Here is a 25,085-nt window from a genome sequence, read left to right on the forward strand (position 1 = left end):
CCGTTGAGAGGACTGGCCACGCCACAGGCAGAAGACCAGGCGAGACCCTGAAAAAGGCGTCAGAGACTAGAGGGGAGACGAAGAAACGGCCCCAATTTGCCTCAGGTCTGAAGCTGCGCGAACCACTGGCCAGGAAGAGCCGCCGCAGCCGGAGGACGCCCGCCTCGAGAGCCCCTGAGGAGACCGCGAGGCGCGGCGGGCTCGCCGGAGCGCGGCGAGTGTAGAGCGGCGACGGCGCGCTGACTGGGACCGGCCGGACTGAGCCGAGCCAAGCCCGGCCGGGATAGGCGGGGCCGAGCGCGCGAAGGTGCCCGACACCGACCACGCGACCCCGAACCGGACGGAGGAACAGCTGGAGGGTGGCCCGGACCGGAGAAGCCCCACTTGAAGAGGCGGAGCAGCGGGAAGGAGGGGCGAAGCCCGAGGCAGGAGAGGCGGAGAGTCGGGAGGGAAAAGCCGGGGAAAGGAGGAGCCGGAGAAAGGACGGGGAGGAGCCGCCTAGAGGGCGGCGGGAAAGCGGGAAGAGGAGGCGGAAGACGCTGAGGAGAGGGAGAGCAGGAGGAGGGCCCAGCCGAGCGCAGGGCGGAGCCTGAAAAGGGGCGGCGGCACCTGAGGTAGAGCTGTGGGGCTTCTTCCCGAGAGCTGCGGTCAGGCAAGGTTACCGAGGCTAGTGGTAGGGCTAGCGGCGGTGAGCGGCGAAGGAAGCCGCCACGCGCCCGCACGCCCACCTCCCCCACTCACTTGCAGAGTGTCGTGCGCCGAGACACGCGCAATGAGGTCGTCAAAGCTGGTGGTCCCTACAGTGACAAATACGCACTTCATCGCGCGGGTTCCCAGCCCCGACTCGCAAGGGCCGGATGTGACGTAGCGGGGGCCACGTGGGCGGCAGCGGCCGCGCTCAGTGGGGAAGACGGAAGTCGACCAAGGCGCCAGAGGGCGGTGGGAACTGGGGGGTGTGGCGCGGGGGCGGGGGTGGGGCCGAAGAGTACCAATGGCCTACGTGTCACAAACTTGATGCGTGGATGAGTTCAGCGGGCCATTACAACAGTAAGGTGGCAGTTGACAGATTTACTTTTTTTCCAAAGGTAGTTAAGAAAAACGTTGAAGCCTCACACCTAAACCTGTGCTGGCGTCATTGCTTGAGTACCAGAAATCTTTCAGGAGTTCGGGACTCTTTATTTGCTACCCTGTTTTGCCAATATTCGTTTGAGCTATGGTTTTACCTAGAGTCTGTAGAGAGCATGTGGGGAAAAAAAAAAGGCCTTTTCAAGATCGCTCATTAGCATAGGCTCTTCAAACTTGTTCTCAGGAAGCCAGAGCCCTACAGGGTCCCTTGGAAGCTGCAAGAAGTCGGTCGCCTTCATTAGCAAGCATTGTGTGTAAAATAGAGGCACTAGGGCCTGAAGCCTGCATCTATAATTCATTGAACCCATCCATTGAGCCCTTTAAAATGTAAAATTATGATAAATTTAAATTATGATGAAATGTAAAGTTATATATTAGCATGAATAAATACTACAGATACATTATACTGAGTAGTCAAGTATCCTGGAGGTAATTTCTCAAGACTCCCCTTTTTTCTCCTACCATTACTAAGATGATTTATTTCATTCTGTTTTCTGTATTTCCTACTTAAAAATCTCACTTTCGTTCATATTTGTTTTCCCCTGCCTGATTATATACAGAAGGGAAGTTGTGAGAAGAAAATAAAGAGGAAAAGGATTAGAGGTGAATTAGGCCTAGAACTTAAGCTGAAGAAAAAACCTTTAAATCTTGTAGCCTGAGTAATTGTCTTTTTGAGGAGCGATATGCTGCTATGCCTTTCTTGATAACGATTTTCATGAATTAATAATATGGTGAAACGAACTAGTCTCAGAATAACAAATGTAGAAAGGTCATGCACGGTTAAATAATAAAACATAAGCATAATCAAATTTTCTGCCCAATAAAAGAAATAAACTATGAATATTTATTGAAATATGAAGAGAAAATATTCCAAAACATTCTGTAATTCAGAAAGACCTTTACCTTTTGTTGTATCTGTGAAGTCTTTTCTATATCTAGAAGATATTAAATTAAAGGAGCACTGTTCTGATTAGCAGAGAGAAAATAAGCACACATATAAACTGAATATTCTTAAATTCCCAGAAAATTGAATTTCTAATATTTTAAGTGTGCTGGACTTTAGTAAAGCATCTTCTTGCATAAACTAATCCAGAAATGCTTTAAGGACCCAAGGTTACATAATTAATGTAAAATTTTGGCAAGTGAATCTTTTCTGTTTTGTCAGTGTTAAGTATAATACAAGAATGCATTTTATCTTACTTGACTATGTTTTTCCTAAACGTACACAGGCTTACTGATCAAATAAGTTAACATTACCTGTAAAAACGTTTACAGTTATGAAAAATGTAAGTGTTTTCAGCTACATTAAGTCAGTATTCTGACAGACTTTATTTAAGCTGCAAATATGCTTTGTGGTATGCCAGCTTGAAGATAATTTTCAAGATCTTTAAACAACTCAAAATCGTGGACTGATATTAAATTGAGTTAATGAATGCATAATCATTGCACCACTAGATGCTCTTGAAGTAAAATAGAATATTGAAACATTGGTTTGAACTAAGCATAATTCCAGTATAATTTTATATGTAATTTTGCATCTTATTTTGAAATGCTATAGGGAAGCTATATTTTGGAATTGTATAATGTATTCACTTTTGCCACTTTGGGAAGTTATAAAAAGGATTTGTGTGGTTGTGGGAAGTTTTGTCACATGTATTCTTAAGCCCTGCTAGTCTGTAAAAATGTTTGTATATGCCATATAGTTCTGTTTTCCACCCTTCACTTTTCTCTTAAAATAGAAGTTAGTTTCTTTGGTCCAAAGCTATAATTAATATGGAGGCTCTCCAAAGAGTAGCAGTGACAATTATAATACTATATGGCTTTCCTTTTTCAAGGAGAAAGAATAGTTTTTGCCTAAAGTAGCTTTTTCATTTTCAGACCCTTTTATTTTTTTTTAAGATGTTATTTATTTATTTGACAGAGAGAGAGGGAATACAAGCAGGGGGAATGGAGAGGGAGGAGCAGGCTTCCTGTCAAGCAGGGAGCCCGCTGATGGGGGTCTTGATTCTTGGACCCTGGGACCATTACCTGAGCCAAAGGCAGACGCTTAACGACTGAGCCCCCCAGGCGCCCCTTCAGACCCTTTTATATACTATAAAAAATTAGCAAGAACCTTGAAGAGCTTTTGTTTATGTGGATTATAATGTGCATTAAACTATTGATGTTTACCATATTCAGGATAAAAATGAGAAAATTTAAAAATATTTGTTGATTCACTGGAAAGTAGCTATGATGAGCACATTGCATGTTAACGTAAATGACTTTTTTTTTTAATGAAAATAGTTTTTTCCCCCCCAAAAATATTTTCATGGAAGTAATAGCATTGTTTACTATCTGGGCTAATGACAGAAAGTCAGATCTTCAGATCTTTGTATCTACTTCTGCATTTAAACCACTGCATTGTACACATTATATAGCCTCTGGAAAACTCCACTGTATATTCATGAGAGGAAGAGAGTTAAAAAGACAAATAATATCTTAGTATTGTTATGGAAATCATTTCAACCTCACAGATTATCTAAAAGAATATGAGAGTACTAAAAAAAAAAAAAAGACAGAACTAAGAAAGTGAATTTTATTTGCTTTGGCTTACAATACCTGAGTCCGAAATGCGGCTATGAAATATATTCAAATGTTTACATTATCCCCTCATTTTAGATGATCCTGCTTTCCTCATTTAGTAATTAATTCCTCTACCTACAATACAAAAGGTTATTCTTTACATGAAGTCTGCCTAGATAGCAGAGATTCTGTGTCTCACAAGAATAATCTTGTATTATTTAAGTTACCTTTATTAGGTACTTGATTATTTAAAGGGGGGAAACCCCACTTAAACAATAAACACTTAAACAATAGTGTTATCTTCTGTGTTTGTTTTCAAATGCTTTATTTGTACAGGAACACCCCCCGCCTTATGAGCTGTTTCTCTTTCCAGGATTTCAGTTACCCGACTCAATCTTCAGTCCAGAAACAGAAAATCTTCCTTCTGACTTCTTTCTTATCTTCAGAAAGTCAACAGTAGCCTAACGCTGCATCACAATGCCTACCTAGGTCAGTCACCTAGCTTCGTCTCATCACATAGGTATTTTATCATCTCACATCATCACAAGTGTGGGTACAGTATGATATTTTGAAAGAGAGAGAGAGAGAGACCACATTCACATAACTTTTATTACAGTATACTGTTTAATTATATTTTATTATTAGTTATAATAATCTCTTGTGCCTAATTTATAAATTAAAGTTTATCATATGTGTCTATAGGTATGAAAAACAGTATATATATAGGGTTTGGTACTATCTGCAGTTTCAGGCAGCCACTTGGGGGTCTTAGAATGCATTCCCTGTGAATAAGGGGAGGCTTCTGTGCTTTGATTAAATAGGTAAATATTGTTTTTTAGTCACTCATGATCCAGTCAAATGCACAGATCTCTTGTGACAACTCTTGGTTTTGCTTTCCCAAAATCAGTTCCTGAATTTCAAACAAATAATATTTTCAAAATATATTTTGTACCTAAACTTTTAGGTGTAAAATGACTAAGATTTCTCAGAGGGCCTTTGGAATCACAAGGATTTGCTCTGTCACCTTATAAAGAAAGATGCTGGAAATAGCTAGGTTTGTTTAACATGTTCCTACTATAAAGTTGCATGGGAAGAGTTGTTAGGGCAGAAAGTACACAGCTGTCCCTAAATTAAGATTTTCTGGTAAATATTATTAATATAAATATTTTAGAAATTGTATGATTTCTGGGAAGTCCCTGGATTTGTCAGTGCCCTTTCTGCCTATAATACTGTTTTACCTTCAGGGATAACCCTCATCAAAACTCTGAAGAAATAATTATATGCTGTACTCTAGTACAGAGTTTTGTCTCTCTCTTTTGAGGATTGGCAATATATAGAATTGGCAATAGTAATAAATTGACCACAGCCGTTAAATCTCTTAATGTTCTTGTTTTACTCTAAATCTTATCTGAACGTTCTACTGTAATCTACAGGCCAGAATTTACATCTTCAACAAAGAACAATCTCAGAACCTCATGGAAAGAGACCATACCAGGTGCATCACATGATTGCCATTCCGAAGAATATACTTCAGGGTTCAGGCTCCTGAGCTGACATCATTTTGATAACTTTCAGACTATACCAGTGGACTGAGGCAAGATTTCCAGGGCTCATTTTAATCCAATGAAAGGCACAGATAGCATAGCATCAGATAACCAGGAAGGATATGCTAAACAATACCTAGTCTCCTATCAGATGCCTAGTAACCCTTTTTTTTTCTTTTTTTTCTCTTTCAAAATATTTCAGAATTTTTCATCACATGAAACCCAGATATCCTGACATGGATTTTAGAAAAAAAAAATCATATATCCCTTCCCAGAGAAAAAACAAACAAACAAACAAACGTGGAACTGTTGTTGAGAATCTAAAGGAAATATGGAAAATAAGGTAGCATTAGTTACCTCATGATAAGTGTGGTCTCTTAATTATTTTATATAATGAAGAGCTATTTGATTTTTTAAGTAATTCAGGAATTATAATGAATGTATGCCATATCATTTTATTCATATTCTTTTTATATGTTTTGTTTCTGCTCTTGCTATTTTCTCTGCCTCTCCATCATTATGGAAAACTAATCCTTCAAGATTCAGCAGAGGTGTGATTTCCTCCAGGAAGCCTTTCTCTGAAGCCTTTCTCCGACCCTTGTAAGTTATGTCCATTATGTAAAATACTACTTGGCCTACCTCAGTCATAATTCTTGATGTTTAAATTACCTATATACTTTTTACTTCCTCTGGACTATAAAATCCTAAAAGGTAGAGACCACGTCTACCTCATCTCTGAATTCCCAGGATTCAGTGCTATTCCTAGAACTTAGACGATGCTCAATAAATGTTTATTCAATTAAAGTTAAGTTATTAGGTACCATGCTAGGTCCTGTGGGTATTAGAGGTAATTAAAACATAATTCCTCTTCTGTTCCAATAATAGAGTATTTGTTTTATTCATTGGCTGACAAATGGTTTGTGGACTTTTAGAATTAAGAAACCATGGAATCCATTCTTTTTATCTTATGGACAAGAAACGGAGGTTCAAATAGATTGTAATTTTTTCCAGTATTGTAATAGCAGAGTAAAGGGTTAAACCCAACCTTCCAGATGTCTGCTAAGTGCTCTTCTATACTATATGCTCAGTTATCCTTTAATGATGAGCCGACAACAATGAGATATGCATTATGATATAAAGCAATAACAGCAATATAATTTTTAAAGGAAGATAAATCAGAAGTCTTTCTTCTTAACCCTTTCAAACACAGCCCAGCATAGAATCTTTGAGCTGGCTAACTTGTGTTTAGATTTCTTTAATTTTTCATCATTCCTGAAAGGTTTGCGTCTACCTTTTCTTTATTATTATGGTAAATATCTTATCAAAGCTGAGAAGTCACATGTTATAAAACATTTGTTTTTAATCTGATCCATTGTATTCTTGAAAAGTTGCCAAAACTTGACTCTCCCTTTCTTCTTGTCCTTCCAAAATGTTATTGACACAACTGTCTTACTTTTAGGGGTACCAAAATAACCATTTCTTGGCTACACTGGTAAAACCTTGGATTAAAATTATACTATAATACAGTCAATTTTTGGAGAACCATAAAGAAATGGCTTAATTTTAAAGAGTAGGAGACCACGCCACCCCAAAAAATGTACTTTGACATAAGAATTATTTCAGATTGATGGCAACTGAAAAGCAGACAGCAGAGAGAATAAAATGGAATAACCATTGCTAAAAGAGTTATTTAAAATGGAGCTGGGAGGACATTTAGATGGGGCTTATACATATCTTCTGTCTCAAATTCTTGGAATTTTTGCTGAACTCAGCTAAAAGCCAAGGCATCTGCTATATGTTAAAATGGACATAATGGGACTTTCTGCCTAACACCAGCCTTAGCAACCAATCACATACAGATTAGTGTACTTGTAGAGAAACCAGCACCAATCACCTTTTCTTCAAAACAACTTATGTAAATCCCCTGTTTCCTCTTTAAAAACTCTAACCTCCTTTGTCTTTCTGGAGCATGCTTTCAATTTCAGGCAAATCTGTCTCCCAGACTGCAATTTCTAAAACCCCAAATAAACACACATATTTTATTTTGCATCTTGCAGTTTTGTCTTTTGCTGACTGACAGAGCAGAGAAAAGAAAAAGTCTCTGCCTTCCCGTTTATGCCTAAAAGTAGCTGTACAGGCGTCCTCCCCTTTGTACCAGGAAGGACAGAAATTAACCACCAGAGACAATTTTACACTTTTATAAACCTGGAGTCAGCACTATAGGATCTACACAACAAACTGCTAATTCACCCTTATGGTGTATTAGTTCCCCTGTATCTTTAACCTTCCTACAGTTTGCCACCCAGGAAACAAGTCTTTTTTCCTTTGTCTTGTCACTTCTATAAAAAGTGTCCTTTTGTTAAGATGCTATGTAAACTCAAGTTCTAACTACCCCTTTCGGTTACTCCTCATTGAGTACTCCCATGTGCTATACATGATGTATATATTAGTAAACTTCTGTTAGTTTTTCTCTTGCTAAACTGTGTTTTGCCAGTCTAATTTATAAGGCCCAAGGTAGAGACTCTAGAAGGGGAGAGTACAAAAAAGATCTTTTTCCTCTTCTATGGTTTATTAATCAATATTTTTATCTTAACAGTGTTTAAAAAATTCAGACTAGGGCGCCTGGGTGGCTCAGTTGGTTAAGCGACTGCCTTCGGCTCAGGTCATGATCCCGGAGTCCTGGGATCGAGTCCCCGCATTGGGCTCCCAGCTCCATGGGGAGTCTGCTTGTCCCTCTGACCTTCTCCCCTCTCATGCTCGCTCTCTCTCTCTCTCAAATAAATAAATAAATAAATCTTAAAAAAAATCAGACTAGGCTGCCTAGTTTCTTCAAGATCCTAGTGAGTAAAAGAAAGGACTTCATTTACCCAAGGGAGTACAAGGCAGCTGATAAAATCAGGATTCAATAATATATTTAAAAAGATACGAAAGAAAATAGGAAGAAACAGAAACAGTGAGTTCAGATAAATCAGATCGAAGTCTTAGGCTAAGGTTAAAAAAACCCTCTATGAGTATAAAATTGGGGTTTTAGTGAACTGTAATGAATGATTGGCTGATCACTACTTGAATTATCAGTCAGAAGAAAAAAAAACCCTAATTTTTATTGAATATTCCTAATGTGCCAAGCACTGTGGTAGACATATGACATGTCTGATCTCTTTATATTAGGCTTACATAGTAAGATTTTTTTACAAATCTGATCTGTACATGAAATTACTACTCATAGAAATTATACTAGAAATCATATGAAAGCTACACTATTACTGGAATAATTAAAATGAACCTTTGTGAATTTCACCTCACATTCCTTCCCAGACTACAAAGAAAAAGATCAAAAACCATGAAATTCTCTCTTTAAGTAAAATCAAATTGAGTATGGAACAAGTCACCTAAATGAAGCATTTAATTTTATTACAGTGACTACAAGACTAAGTTATACATCTCATTACCACGTATTTTCAGAAGAAGGAAAAGACATTTATGTGATCCTGATTATATGGGTATGTGCCTCCTGTGTGGATCAGTGATGTTAATTAACCCCTTGTTGTATAAAATTATCATAATCAGCTTAAGTACAAATGATATAATGCTTGATTAAAGGAGACTGTACTGAGTAAAATGTAATTCCAGACATTGCTTAGAATCCATTGTATAAGAGGAGGCCAGCGTTTAGATGAACCAAAAGTGTTAAGGTTTTAATGTTTTTCAAGGACTCGGGTTTTGGGTGCCTGTGTGGCTTAGTGGGTTAAGCGTCTACCTTTGGCTCAGGTCATGATCCCAGAGTCCTGTAATTGAGTCCCGTGTTGGGCTCCTTGCTCAGTGGGGAGGCTGTTTCTCTGCTTCTCCCCTAGCTCATGCTCTCTCTCTCTCTCTCTCTCTCTCGCTCACTCTGTCTCTCCTCAAATAAAGAAAATCTTAAAAGAAATCAAGTTTTCAAAAGGTCTAAATTATATTCGTTTTTATTTAATCTCTTTATCTAGTTATTGCTAACATATAGCAAAAACTACAGAACATAACATGCCATTGTTTATAAATGTCAGAGATATGGATATATCACTTAATAAGAAATTCATTAAAAAATATTTATATAGGGGCGCCTGGGTGGCTCAGTCAGTTAAGTGCCTGCCTTTGGCTCAGGTCATGATCCCAGGATCCTGGGATTGAGTCCAGCATCGAGGGTTCTTTCTCAGTGGGGGGACCTGCTTTCCCTCTGCCTGATGCTCCCTCTGCTTGTGGAAAGAGAGTACTCTCTCTGACAAATAAATAAATAAAATCTTTTTTAAAATATTTATTGAACACTTACTATGTCCAAGTCCCTCTGCTACACACAGCTACACTAGACAGCTTAGAGGTTAGTGAAAACACACAAACATGCATACAGATATGTTTTTACAAATTGTGGTAAAACACAATAAAAAACAGAGCAAGGCATGAGAGAATAACAGGAAGACTGGGGGTGGAGACCTCCTTTAAATTCAATGGTCAGAGAAAGTGTCTGCAGAAGTGACATTTAAGCTGAGACTTGAAAGATAAGGAGCTAACCAGGAAAAGATTGAGGGAATAACCTTCCAAGCAAAATTAATTGATTGTGGGCAGGTCATCAGAAAGGGTGCTTGTTTGAACAAAGAAATGAAAAAGGACAGTGTAATGTAGAGTGAAATAAACAAAGGAACCATTGGCATGCAGTGAGATTAGAGAGTTCAAATACCCTTGTAGGTTGTGGTAAAGATTTTTTTTTAACATTTCTTTATTGAGTGAGAGAGAGCATGAGAAGGGAGGTCAGAGGGAGAAGCCGACTCCCCATGGAGCTGGGAGCCTGATGCAGGACTAGATCCCTGGACTCCCGGATCATGATCTGAGCCAAAGGCAGTTGCCTAACCAACTGAGCCACCCAGGCACCCAGTGGTGAGGATTTTTATTTGTGTTCCTCGAGAACTGAGTAAGTGACAAATGTGCCACCGTATATATAAGAGGATTTTTACCTGTCTTAAGAATTGTGATTTTTCAATTAGAACATGTACACAATGTATCTCAGAAGAATTAAGTTAAGCCCAAAAATGCATTGTTCATAAGAATAACATCTTTAAACTAAATGTTTAATTTTACTAAATTTATATCTTGTACAGATTTTTTTAAAAATAGCACAGCAAAAAAACAACAGCCCTCTATCCTATCCCTCTCCATTCCTGATTCTCACTCTTGAAGAGCAATAAAACAGTTTTAGCTGTTCCCTATAATATTTACTACCACGTTTTTATGTAATATTACTATTTCTTGACTTTTCAGCTTTTCAGATAATATCTACTAACTATTATGAAAGGTGGAAGTTTGTCTTTTATGCACCCACAAATACATACTTCCCCTCCTTCCAAAAATGTTGGTGAAATCCATATTCAGTGATGATGTTTCTATGACTTTGTAAACATTATTCAAAGTTTAACCAAGTATTGAGTATGTTGTTACATTTCCTTTCCTCTAAAAATTTTGTTTTGACAAATTAATTTTTATTTGTGTAGGATTTTTTTATGCTTCTATCACCTACTAATCCTCAAATAGGTTTGTCCAAGAAATCTCCACATCTCCTTTCTCGGTGTTCAGATACATCAAGTTATCTATAACTTTCATTTTTAAAAAATTAAAGATGTGTGTGTTGGGGCTTTTTGTCCTTCTGTTCCAATGTGAACTGGTTTAGTCTTTCTGAATAGCTGCCTTCCTGGCTTATCCCCACACCTTTATCCTGAAAATTCCTTTTGCCTTTCTCTTGTGTTGGACCCCATTTTATGGACTCTATGTTTCCCTCACTTTTGCTTTAACTCCCTCATTTTCATGGACAGATACCCTCCAGTAATTTCTTGAGAAACACGGTACATTTTTGGAGAGCTTGAATGTCTGAAAACACTTTGTTCTAATCTATTATCTGATTGTTAGTTCAAGTGATAGAGTTCTAGGTTGATGTATTAGGTGTTCTATTGCTGCTGTAGTCAATTATCCCAAACTCAGTGGCTGAAAACACAAATTTATTTTCTTTGGATTAGAAATCTGAATTCAGTTTCAATGGGCTAAAGTCAAGGTATTGGCAAGGTTGGTTCCTTCTAGAGGCTATAGAGGGGAATCTTTTTCTTTGTCTTTTCCAGTTTCTACAGGCCACCTGCATTCCTTGATTCGTAGTCCTTCCTGTATCTTCTAAGCATATTATTCCAACCTCTGTTTCAGTTTTCACATCTCTTTTTCTTACTTTGATTTTCCTGACCCCTTTTTATAAGGACCTTTTTTATTATATTGGGCCTACCCAGAGTCTGGGAAAATCACCCCATCTCAAGATCTTTAACTTAATCACATTTGCAAAATTCCTTTACCATGTTTTACCATGTAAGGTAACAAAGTCACAGGTCCAAGAATTAGAATTAATTTTTGTGGGAAATTAATGTTTGTGGGAAGGCATTATTTATGCTACCACAGTTGGAAATTATTTTCCCTGAAAACTTATCTTCTTGATTCTGGGGTTACAGTTTAGAATTTTGTTCCTAATCTTATTTGTGATCCTTTGTATATGACCCGTCCCTCCCGCCGGAAATTTTAAAATCTTATCTTTATTCCATCTTCTGAAATTCCACTGTAATGTACATTACTGAAAATCATTTTCTCATTCACTGTTCCGGAAACTTGGTAGACCTTTTTAATCTGGACATTTATATATTGTGGTACTAAGAGTTTCTCTTGTATTATTCCTTTAGTAATTTCTTCCCTTCTCCTTTTTTGTATCGTCTTTCTGAATTTCTGTTGGTCTAATTTGACCCTCCATTACTGAATCCTTGAATTGTCTCATCTTTATTCTATTTTCCACTTCTTTTTCTTTCTATTCTACTCTCTAGGAGAGCTCCTGAATTTTAAATTTTTATTCTTAGAATGATTTTAAAATCACTACAATAATATTTTAATTTCTAAAAGTTCTTTCTCATTCCTTGAAAGGTCCATTTTACAGCATACTGTTCTTATATCTCAAATGTAGTACTGTTCTTATATCTCAAATATCTTCTCATATCTCTGAAAAATATTGATTATAGTCTTTTTTTCTTTTTGCCTTGACTTTTGTTACTGTTGTAGTTTTGGTTTCTGTGTTTAATTTTAAAATTTTATTTAAAATCAATTAATTAGAAGCACCTGGGTGGCTCAGTTGGTTAGGTGTCTGCCTTTGACTCAGGTCATGATCCTCGAGTCTCAGGATTGAGCCCCTCATCAGGCGCCCTGCTCAGTGGGGAGTCTGCTTCTCCCTCTGCTCCTCCCCTATACCCCCCACTCATGTTCTCTCTTTCTCTCACAAATAAATAAATAAAAATCTTTAAAAAATAAAAAATAAAATCAGTTAACATAGAGTGTATTATTAGTTTAGTGATTTATCAGTCTTATGTAACACCCAGTGTTCATTCCATCAAGTGCCCTCCTTAATGCCTATCACCCTGATACCCCATTCCCCCATCCAGCTCCCCTCCAGCAACCCTCAGTTTGTTTCCTATTGTTAAGAGTCTTTTATGGTTTGTCTGTGTTTCATTTTAGAAACTTTCCTCAAATATTTAGGGATTTGACTGCCCATAAAAATTTAAGAGTGAGGCACAAAAAAGTTCTGTCTCCATTGTTGGGACTTTTGAATTCTTGAGTTTCAATGGGGAGTAAGTGGGCAGCCTTTTCAATGGGAGAATCCCAGATGTCAGTGTCTATAGGGCTTTATACTAGTGCTTAGTCAGCTTCTCCAGAATGCTCAGCTGACAATATCCCCCCCCCCCAAAAAAAAAAAAAACAAGCAGCAGAAAGGTGACAGGGTCCAGAGGAGTTACTATTTAGTACATAGAGACTCCATCCTCATTTTCATTAAAGTTCACACCCCCGCCTTCAGCTATGCCTATTGTTTCCTAGACTAGAGCTTTTTTTCCCTAGAAAGCTGTCTCAATTACTCCAGAAAATAAAACTTGAATCTCTTGTTGGAATAGGTAAGGGGCTTTGAGAATCTATTTTTTTTCCCCTAATATCTACTTTTGGTCAATTGTTAAGTTTCCCTTTTAAAATCCTCCCTTCATCCTGTACCTAAGTACTGAACCCATCACTACCAGCCTTAGGTTTCAGATTTCTCTAGTTTCTTAAATTAGCTTAGCACTCATTTCATCTAATACTTTCCAACTTCCACAATTCTGTTGACTCCATCTATCTGCTGTCATCTCCTCTCCTCTTCTCTTTGCCCTTCTCTATTAATACCCTTAAAAAATTCCTTTCTGTCATTTTAGTGGTGCTTCATGATGCCACAGAGATAAATGCATGTGTCTCATCTGCCTTGTTTAACTGAAAGTCTTATAGCACACACCGTATCGACAAATAAGACATTCCGAAGTTAATAACATTGAGGTTGGGAGATTAAGAGGCCCACTTTTGCAACAAAAAGATAAAAATCTGTTTTGCAGAAACTGAAATAAGCAGTTCTATGATATGTAAGCCAAATATATGACTATTCACTGCACTGTGAAAAAGTAAGTTGTTACTACAAAAAATTGAATTATATCAACTTGCAAACACAACTATAGATAATTTAAGATAACACAGAAATATAAGACACACAGGCTTGTCTAGACAAATCAAAACCACAATGAGATACTACCTCACACCAGTCAGAATGGCTAAAATTAACAACTTGGGAAACAATAGATGTTGGCAAGGACGCAGAAAAAGGGGAACCCTCTAACACTGTTGGTGGGAAAGCAAGCTGGTGCAGCCACTCTGGAAAACAGTATGGAGGTTCCTCAAAAAGTTAGGACCCAGCAATTGTACTACTAGGTTATTATCCAAAGGATACAAAAATAGAGATTAGAAGTGCCACGTGTGCCCCAGTGTTTATAGCAGCAACATCCACAGTAGCCAAAGTATGGAAAGAGCCCAGATATCCATTGATCTTTATTTATCCATTCATCTGTCAATGGATATCCGGGCCCTTTCTATATATATAATGGAATATTATATATATATATATATATATATATATATATATATATATAATGGAATGTTATAATATATATATATAATGGAATATTACTTAGCCATCAAAAGAATGAAATCTTGCCATTTGCAATGATGTGGAACCAGAGAGTATTATGCTAAGTGAAGTAAGTCAGTCAGAGAAAGACAAATGCCATATGATTTCACTCATATGTGGCATTTAAGATACCAAACAGATGAACACAGGGGAAAGGAAGGGAAAATAAATTAAGATAAAAACACAGGGGAAGGCAAACCATAAGAGACTCTTAAATATAGAAAACAAACAGGGTTGCTGGAGGGGAGGTGGGTGGGGGGATGGGATAATTGGGTGATAGGCATTAAGGAGGGCACTTGATATAATAAACACTAGGTATTATATGCCACTGGATGAATCACCAAATTCTACCCCTGAAACTAATGATACACTGTATATCAATTAAATTTAAAAATTAAAAATAAATAAATAAATGGGAAAAAAGATATATTGGCTTGTCTAGTGTTTTTTTGGATGCAGAATCCCTTTTAATAAAAAACTACCTTTAGATATTAACTGTCCTCATTAAGGAACTTCAAGAAGCATGCCATTTACTGACTAGAAGGACCAACTCCTGACTGGCGTTTAATGTTGTGGATTTCATGAAATGGGTGATTTCAAGACACAATTTAAAAAAAAATTATTCAGATAAATCTTAAGTATTAAAAAAAAGTCCCCCATTGGGCTCAAGCATGGAGCCTGCTTGTCCCTCTGCTTGTTTTGCTTGCTTTGCCTGTTGCCTCCCCTGCTTGGGCTTGCTCTCTTTCTCTGACAAATAAATAAATAAAAAAAATCTTTAAAAAGTCTGCATGATCCTTCTCTATCCCAGCCCAGACCACACATCCTAGCTGTATGTAAATTTGGGAAAGGAGGTCATGGTAAAGGAAAAGATGGGGGGATTGCACACAATAATAATAATCACTAAGATTAATTTACTTTTACTAAGTGCTTACTATGTAATGGCAACCACAGTAAACACTTTTCATGAATAATCTTTTTTTAAAAAATATATTTATTTGAGAGAGAGAGAACATGAGCGGGGATGGGGGAGGAGCAGAGGGAAAGGGAGAAGGACAAGCAGACTCCCCACTGAGTGGGGAGCCCAACACAGGGCTCAATCCCAGAACCCTGAGATTATGACCTAAACTGAAATCAGATGGCTAACCAACTGAGCCACCCAGGTGCCCCTCATGAATTATCTCTTAGTAAATTGTTAGTGATTATTTGACAAATGAATTTAAACAGTTAAAAAGGAAGGAGAGGGGTGCCTAGGTGGCTCGGTCATTAAGTATCTGTCTTCAGCTCAGGTCATGATCACAGGGTGCTGGGATCGAACCCCGCATCGCATCGGGCTCCCTGCTCTGCAGGAAGCCTAGTTCTCCCTCTCCCACTCCCCCTGCTTGTGTTCCCTCTCTGGCTGTCTCTCTTTGTCAAATAAATGAATGGAATTTTTTTAAAAAAAGGAAGGACAAATGAATGAGAAGGAGGATGAGGGAAGAATGCCACCAAAAATTCCATAATGTTCTCATTTCCTATTTCTCCCCCATTCCTCCCTTTCTCACATATGCTCTAGACTGACTTATATTCATAGCATAATTTTGTATACTATCCCTACCTTTGGTGTTTTTTCAGTATGTTAATATTAAATAGTTTATCTTAGATACTCGAATTTGAAGGTTAATGATTTAGAACTTCAAGCAGGAGTGCTGGTTTAAATAGTTCACTGCTTTGCAAAATGTACCAGGAAATATTTTTTAAGAGAAGATATGGAATAAAACAAGACAAGAAGAAAGAGTAAAGTTATTGCTATAACTTTTAAATCTGTTTTTATAAGTAATATAGTTGATGTTTCCAAGTGACCAAATTTTTAGAAAACTTCTTGATAATAGGAACCTGTAGTGATTTAATGTATATTCAGTCAAATTACCAAGAATGCATCGGTCTGAACATGTATAAAAGTGGCATAGATCAAAGGAAATAATCTAGATAGAGGAAATGAGAATTTAAATAATAATTCTCCCAAAGTGGCTGACTGGCTCAGTAGAGCATGCAACCCTTGAGATCAAGGTGGTGAGTTCAAGCCCCACACTGGGCATAGAGCTTAGTTTAAAAAAATAATAATTCTCCCAAAGACTAATAAGATATATTTGAGCCTGCAGATTATTTAAAATTAAAAATCTTGCATTTTTAAGTTTTTTTTTAAAAGAATCTCTTCACCTAAAGCAGGATCTGAACCCACAACCCCAAGATCAAGAGTCACATGCTCCCACTGACTGAGCCAGTCAGGCATCCTGAAAGTTTTGCATTTTTTATTGTAAAAGAACAAAATAGATTTGTTTTTTACTTAATTGGTATGTACGGTACCTACTCTGTATATAAGTTATATTATGGAAGAGAAGATATAAGAACGTCTTGTTTTATCAAGAAGGTCATAATTTAGTGTTCAAGATAAGGCATATGCAAAATTACTACATATGGCATTATGTGACAAATGCCACTTGAATGACTAAAAGTATTTTGATTTTTTGTTTTGCCAAATTGCAATATAAATGGAATGAATTATGTAGTGAACTCCAAATACGTTTCTTTGTATAATATTTATACGTGGTGACCTTTGATGACAGTTGTAAAACATCATTAAAACCAGTTCAGGTAGGGCTCTGGGGTGGTTAGGTCAGTTGAGCATCTAACTTCAGCTGAGGTCATGATCTCAGAGTCCTGGGGAGCCCAGCAGTGAGCCCAGGGCAAGCTCCATATCTGCTTGTCCCTTTTCCTCTGCCTGTCCCTCTCTTAGTGCTCTCTCTCTCTTTCTCTCAAATAAATAAATAAAATCTAGAAAAAATTAAAAAAAAAAAAAACAGGTCAGGTACAAGTCCAGAAAAAGAGCTCCCAGCTATGGTACACTACGAGAAAAAAAAAAATACTGGATTTAAAGAGATACATATGTGTGTTTCTTTTAATGGAATATATATCCTATTGATTATTTACTAGATTCCATTAAACCAAGTGCATTAAATATATATATTTCATTTACTTTTCACAATAGGTCAGTACTATTTTTATCCTGTTTTTCAAAAGAAGAAATAGGCTCAGAGAAACTAAGTAACTTGTCCAAAGTTAAGTAGCTCCTAAATGATGGAGTCAGGAGTTGAATCCAATCTGTTTCACTCCTAATCTGCACTCTTTTTTTTTTTTTAAAGATTTTATTTATTTATTTGACAGAGAGAGATCACAAGTAGGCAGAGAGGCAGGCAGAGAGAGAGGGAAGCAGGCTCCCCGCTGAGCAGAGAGCCCGACGCAGGACTCGATCCCAGGACCCTGAGACCATGACCCGAGTCGAAGGCAGCGGCTTAACCCACTGAGCCACCCAGGCGCCCCCTAATCTGCACTCTTAACCATTTGTCTCTGCTGTCTCTCTTAAGGAACATGCCATTGGAGATACCTGGGAAATACTTAGATGTATTAAGAGGCTAGAGATACAGATCTCGCAGTCATCAGCATGTGTTACATTCTCAAATATAAGGAGACCTCAGTAAGAAAAAACGAAAAAGATTTTCTTGTCAGGGCACCTGGGTGGCTCAGTCTGTTAAGCGTCTGCCTTTGGTTCAGGTCATGATCTCAGGGTCCTGGGACCAAGCCCCACGTTGCACTCCCTGCTTAGCAGGAACTTGGCTTCTCCCTCTTCCTTGCCCCCCCCATACCCCCCATGCATTCTCTGTCTCTCTCTCTCTAATAAATAAAATATTTTTAAAAAATTTTTCTTGTCAACCAGATTATAACAAGCTTTAGAGATACAGATGAATGAGTCAAATATCTACTTGTAGCACTTAAAATTTCCCTTCAGTGAAATAACTATAGCTATATTATAAAAAATGTTAATTTGGCTTTATTGATTTTTCTCCTCATATTTCATGAACTAACTTCAATTTTCCAGATGCATTTTCAACATTAGTGTCTGCATCATTACTAGAGTCTATTCTTGCCATCTGTTTTCCAGAGCTCAGTGTCCTCACTTCTAACATTTGAATCTATTTGCATCATCTTACCATGAAGGAAATTTTATCCCAAGTCATAAATACACATTCACATAACATCACATTTGCAATTGTGATGTCATAGTCTCAGTACTAACCATTACATTTGAACTAATATTTCTATTAAATTTGTATTGATTTTTTTAAAGATTTTATTTATTTATTTGACAGAGAGAGATCACAAGTAGGCTGAGAGGCAGGTGGAGAGAGAGAGGGAGGAGGAAGCAGGCTCCCCAGCAAGCAGAGAGCCTCGATCCCAGGATCCTGGGATCATGACCTGAGCCAAAGGCAGAGGCTTTAACCCACTGAGCCACCTAGGCACCCATTTGTATTGATGTTTTTATGTATATATGAACATATGTATTTGCTTGCTCATTTATTTTATTATTATTTTTTTTAAAAGATTTTATTTATTTGACAGAGAGAGATCACAGGTAGGCAGAGAGGCAGGCAGAGAGAGAGGAAGGGAAGCACAGGCCCCCCGCTGAGCAGAGAGCCCGATGCGGGACTCGATCCCAGGACCCTGAGATCATGACCTGAGCCAAAGGCAGTGGCTTAACCCACTGAGCCACCTAGGCGCCCATTTGTATTGATATTTTTATGTATATATGAACATATGTATTTGCTTGCTCATTTATTTTTTAAAGTTTTTCTTAAGACTGTATTCATTTATTTGACAGAGGAAGAGAGCACAAGTAGGGGGAGCAGCACAGGGGAGGGAAAAGCAGATTCCCTGCTGAGCAAGGCCCCGATGGATGTGGGGCACGATCCCAGAACCCTGGGAGCATGACCTGAACCGAAGGCAGACACTTAACTGACTGAGCCACCCAGGTGCCCCTGTCTTTTTTCTTAATGTAGGCATTTTTTGCTATACTTTCCTCTCAGGATTGCTTTTGCTGCATCCCATAAGTTTTGGTATGTTCTGGTTTTGTTTTATCACTTTCTGATTTCCCTTTTGATATCTTCTTTAACGCATTGGTTTTTCAGGAAAGAGTATGTTGTGTAATCACTACATATTTAATTTTTCTGTTTCTTCCTGTTATGGATTTCTAGTTTTATATCTTTGTAGTTAGAAAAGATACTTGATATGGTTTCAATCTTCTTAAATTTGTTAAGGCTTGCTTTGTGACCCAACATATGATCTGTGCTTGAGAATGTTCTGTGTAAGCTTGAGAAGAATGTGTATTCTGGTGCTGGTGGATAGAATGTTTAGTATAAGTCTGGTAGGCCCATTAGTCTCTTGGTTATTCAAGTCCACTGTTTATTTTCTCCTAGATGATCTGCCCAATGTTGAAAGTGACATACTGAAGTCCCCTACTATTATTGTAATGCTGTTTATTTCTGAGCTGATCTCTTCATCACTATATAGTGACCTTCTTATTATCTCTTGTGACTCCCTTTGACTGAAAGTCTTATTTTATATGATAAAAGTATAGTCCCACCTGCTCTCTTTTGGTTATCATTTGCATGGAGTATCTTTCTCCATCCCATATCTATTACTTTAAAATTTTTTTAAAATTTTCCTAAAGATTTTGTTTATTTATTTGACAGAGAGAGAGGCAGCAACAGAGGGAACACAAGGAGAGGGAGCAGGGAGAGGGAGCAGCAGGCTTCCCGCTGAGCAGGGAGCCCAATGCGGGACTCAACGCAGGACTCGATGGGGGACTTGATCCCAGGACCCGAAGGCAGACCCTTAACAACTGAGCCACCCAGGCTCCCCTCTGTTACCTTTTATTTATTTTTTAATTTTTAAAAAAGATTTTATTTATTCATTTGATAGAGATCACAAGTAGGCAGAGAGGCACACAGAGAGAGAGAGGAAGGGAAGGAGGCTTTCTGCTGAGCAGAGAGCCACCCAGGCACCCCTTTTATTTTATTATTTTTTAAGATTTTTATTTATTTACCTTTTAAATGCAAAGCTTTATTGTACTTCCTTTCCTGGCATTTTTTTACTCATACATAAGGTACAAAAACAGGTATCCATTCAGCACAAATCATAAAATAGACATCTAATAAATGCTTGCTAAAAGTAGCGTAATTTACCGACCTAGAATAGGATTGTTCTATGTATACCTACAAATGTTAGCTTTTAGTTAGAGAATCCACCAGATGGCAACCTCATCTGCATGTGAAACATGATGTACACTCCTCTGCAACCCATTACAAGTCCCTTGAGCCAAATGTTCCCAGATTAATGGCTGATTTCTATAGTGATCCCAGTAAATGAATACTAGGTAGTCACTTGGCAGTGGGGGATGTGCAGAGTTGCATAGAGCATCCCAACTGTGAAATACTTCTAGTGACATTCTTTTATCGTTAATATTGAAAACAAAAATAATAGTAGCTATTTCCATGTTGCCTTCTAAACATATTTCTAATTTGAAGCTAAAGGGAACCATATTTATTTCTCTAACCTACAAAGCTGCAGACAGGATTATTTCTTCCTGAATCGCAATTTATTCTAGTTGGATTCCTTGTACTTAATGGCAGTCTGTAGCTAGCTGGTTTATTGTTTGATATGCAAACTGTCTTCCTTCTTTCTAAACCTGATAGTATGCAGAGAGTACTGCTGGGGATATTTAATATGTCCCTTATTGTTTTCTGTTTATCAACAACCTGCCCTGAGGTACTAATTAGATGGAAGATACTGCATAGACTTAGCAAATACTGTTGTGTTTTTCCATACAAATAAATCTGTGACCAAGGTGAAAGTTGTTGATGTGTTGGTTACATGTGCTGCAAATCTCTGGAAATATGCGTGATGGTAGATACAGTAGAAAACAGGAAAAAAACTGATTCGTTGAAAGTTTTAGTCCTGAGTAGCTGGAATTCTAATTGCAAATGACATTTCATTAATAAATCCTTTTCAAAAGCGGCATATTTCACCTACATTAAAGTACAGCAGTATAAGACATCTGTTTGAATTAAATATCTATACCACCTAACAGATTGCCTTTTTCTTATGGCTATAATTTACTTTATTTTGCATTTGTGTATTTCCAAAGTACATATTTGAAAAATATGCTTTTTTCTCAGTCTTCTGGGTACTTTTAATAACTTTATTGAGGCATATTTTACATATAATATAGCTCACCCAGCTCAAGTGTACAATTCTATGATTTTTAGTAAATTTTAAGTTTCCTGTGTATTTTTCCCCTGTGCATTTTTGAAATAGCATAGCTGTACCTAGATGCAGCTCCTCATTACATGACAAAGTATGCTCCATTTTGGCAGCTCAGCTATCTTTGGTTTCTAATATGCCTGCTTTTAGATATTGTTTACTTAAATGAAGTTCAGAAAATCTGGGGCGCCTGGGTGTCTCAGTCATTAAGCGTCTGCCTTCAGTTCAGGTCATAATCCCAGGGTCCTGGGATCAAGCCCCACATTGGGTTCCCTGCTCGGCGGGAAGCCTGGTCTCCCTCTCCCACTCCCCCTACTTGTGTTCCCTCTCTCTCGCGCACGCTCGATTGCTCTCTCTCTCTCTCCCTCTCTCTGTCAAATGAATAAATAAAATCTTTTAAAAAAAGAAAATCTGACTCTTGTGTCTGAAGTTTTGTTAGTATCAGTGTCTCAGTCCCCCATCTTCTAGAAGGTAGGAACATATTTACATCACATTACAGATGAATTTTGAAATTTTGACTTCATTGTCATATAATACTAACAAATATATCCTTCAGTATGACCCAGACCACTGGAGCTAGTGACTATTATTTTAATTTAATACATGTGTAATACATAATAGTAACACATTTTACAGCACATAGAAAACTATTCTTGCTCTTAAAGGACTTTTTTTTAAGATTCTTTTTTTAAAGGTTCTATTTACTTATTTGACACAGACAGTGAGAGAGCACAAGCAGGGGGAGCGGCAGAGGGAGAGGGAGAAGCAGGCTCCCTGCTTGATCTTGTAACTTAGCCGAAGGCAGCCGCCCAACTGACTGAACCACCCAGACACCCCTTCTCTTAAAGGATTTAAAAGTAGTTAAAAAATTGATCTAGGTATAAAGAGCCCTCTGGAAAGATCATTAAGACCTCATTCATATTTTCACTTTCTTTCCTAATTCTTCTTTCTCATCCCTCAGACATATGACTTTCTGTTCTCTTATTCTGCCATCTAGATTTGCCCACATGGCTCCAAGTTCAAATCACATCAGTGAAGAGTACATAAAAGCTGATGTCCATCTTCTATTAAATATTAGTTCCCTTCTTCATATGTTTGGGTTAAAGGCTATATTATGAAACGATAGAAAAAGCTCCAGGTCAATATTACTATTGTTTCTTGCATAGATGGTCACCAAGAACTGATGTCTCCTTCAGTTAGAAGAGTTTATTTGACCTTAATGGAAGAAATTTTCCCATATTTGAATAATTTGAATAATTTAATAATTCCTGACTTTGAGGAATTTATGCCAATGTACATAGTAACTAAAAAGCTGAACAAATTATAAAAAAAAACAGCCATTTCAACACTGAAAATTGACCCAAAGATACAACAAAGTGAGAAATTCTGAACTTTGGGATGCCTGAGTGGCTCAGTGGGTTAAGCCTCTGCCTTTGGCTCAGGTCATGATCTCAGGGTCCTGGGATTGAGCCCCACATCAGGCTCTCTGCTCGGTGGAGAGCCTACTTCACCCCCTTTCTCTGCCTGCCTCTCTGCCTACTTGTGATCTCTCTCTCTCTCTGTCAAATAAATAAATAAAACCTTAAAAAAAAGAAATTCTGAACTTTGAGTAAGAAGAGAGCAAGTCTATATGGTATTCTTAGCCTTTGAATCAATAAATTGAATAAAGAAGGTCACTAAGATCACCCTCACCAGTATAGGTAGACATCATCCAATCCACTGGATGGAGGGCCCAAAAGGCAGAAGAGCAAATTTGCTCAGCTTGAGCTGGAACTTTCGTCTTCATCCCTCAGACATTGGCATTCCCAGTAGTTGGTCCTTCAGACTAAAACTTGGATTTACATCATTGTTTCCCAGGATTTTGGGTTTGGATTAGAGCTATGCCATTTTTTTTCCAGGACCTCCATCTTGCAGACAGCAGATTGTGGGACTTCTTAGCCTCCATAATTATGTGAGTAACCCTTCATAATACATCACTTTCTATATATCTTTCTATATACCTTATTTGTTCTGTTTCTCTGGAGAATCCTGACTAATATACTGGGCTTACTTCAATTTCCTACTCACCAACACCAACCCCTGCTATTGGCACAGTAGTTGAACCAAGGTAAGGCAGGCTGTAAAATAAAACCCAGCAACTTCACTGCTGCTGCTGCTGCTGCTGTAAAGAACTCACTTGATTTAGAGCAACAATGGTTCAAGTAGTGATCTCAGTGGCAAGCAGGTAAGAAGGCCTGAGACCCTGAGATTACTGGACTGTTCGGGGCAGGCAATGGACTACCAGTGGACATAATAGGGAATTCCAGGAAGTGAGACAGCCATAGTGGACTTGATAAGGTATCCACATATCCTGTGTGCATGCCCACAGATCCCTGGAATTCGGCACCTTTGTGAATATACAGAGGAAAAGCAAGTGAGACCAACAGAAGGTAAAAGCTGGAGCCAACGTGGGGCGCCTGGGTGGCTTAGTCATGGGTGTCTGCCTTCAGCGTGGGTCATGATCCCAGGGTCCTGGGATGGAGCTCCGCATCAGGCTCCCTGCTTGGCCAGGAGCCTGCTTCCCCCTCTCCCTCTGTTACTCCCCCTACTTGTTGTCTCTCTGTCAAATAAATAAAATCATTTTTTTAAAAAAAGCTGGAGCAGATGTGACAGCAATTTAAAGTATGCGTATGCTCCCCAATCAGATAATGGCTACATAGTGGCTAGAGTTGTTTGAAGCAACCTCTAGCTAAACATTGTGCAAGGTATACATGCACTCCTAGGGAGCTAGTTTTTGAAAATAAAACAAAGGGAAAAAATCTGAACAGAGACCTCAGTAGCCACACACTGTAGTAGAGACAGAGTTCATAAACTTAGTTCAGGTAAGTTTGTAAAGAAACAAGCAAACAATAAAAATAACAAACATCAGGAGTCAAATCAATTCAGAGCTGTTAAAATATATTATCTAAAATGTCTGATATTTTAAGACATGTAAATTGACAAAAAAGTATAGAAATTGATTCAGCAATTTAAATTCTCCCCCCCTTCAAAAGAAAGCGCAGGCCCATGTGGCTTCTGTGGTATATTTGATCAAATATTTAAAGAAAAAAACTCACACCAATCCTTTACAGACACTTTCAAAAGCAGAAGAGGGAATGCTTCCCAACTTCTACAAGGCCAGCATTACTCTGATACCAAAGACATCAGAAGAAAAGAAAACTATAGACTGATACCCTTTGTGAATACACATGCAAAAATTCTTAATAAGTATTAACATACTAAATTCAGGACCATATTAAAAAGATTTATAAGCATGGCAAAGTGAGATTTGTTCTAGAAATGCAAGTTGGCATAATAATAAAAAAATTAAATGCACCATGTTAATAGAATAAAGGACAAAAGCACATAATTATAGACACAGAAAAAGCATTTCACAAAAGTTAACACCCTATCATGATAAAAACACTCAACAAAGTAGGATTAGAAAGGAACTTTCTTAACTTGTTAAAGAGGATCTCTGAAAAACGTTTAGCAAATATCTTATGTAATCATGAAAAACTGAATAATTTTCCTCTAAGATCAGAAACAAGACAAGACTATCACCACTTATATTCGGTGTTGTACTGGCGATTCTAGCCAGTGCAACAACAACAACAATAAAATTA

At 37.9% G+C, this 25,085-nt stretch overlaps 1 protein-coding gene and 1 long non-coding RNA gene across 3 annotated transcripts in view; one reads left to right on the top strand and one right to left on the bottom strand.

Annotated features, from left to right (window-relative positions):
• Positions 1-864, bottom strand: part of ALG13 (ALG13 UDP-N-acetylglucosaminyltransferase subunit) — a 66,701-nt gene extending 65,837 nt beyond the window's left edge. The window contains 1 exon segment of the mRNA XM_059385693.1: positions 742-864. Coding sequence (XP_059241676.1) covers positions 742-822 — 81 coding nt within the window. The 5' untranslated portion in view covers positions 823-864.
• On the top strand, positions 1-24,010 carry LOC132007515 (uncharacterized). 2 transcript variants are annotated; one of them, XR_009401382.1, is made up of 7 exons: positions 1-614; positions 4,061-4,176; positions 5,434-5,574; positions 5,772-5,831; positions 8,649-8,731; positions 23,340-23,392; positions 23,810-24,010. It is a non-coding gene; the product is annotated as an uncharacterized LOC132007515 (long non-coding RNA). The 2 variants fall into 2 exon arrangements; XR_009401381.1 differs by lacking the exons at positions 1-614; positions 5,434-5,574 and adding an exon at positions 986-1,085.
• Positions 24,011-25,085: the final 1,075 nt, after the last annotated feature.

The sequence above is a fragment of the Mustela nigripes genome, chromosome X (genome assembly GCF_022355385.1).
Source record: "Mustela nigripes isolate SB6536 chromosome X, MUSNIG.SB6536, whole genome shotgun sequence".
In the NCBI taxonomy this organism is placed as follows: domain Eukaryota; kingdom Metazoa; phylum Chordata; class Mammalia; order Carnivora; family Mustelidae; genus Mustela; species Mustela nigripes.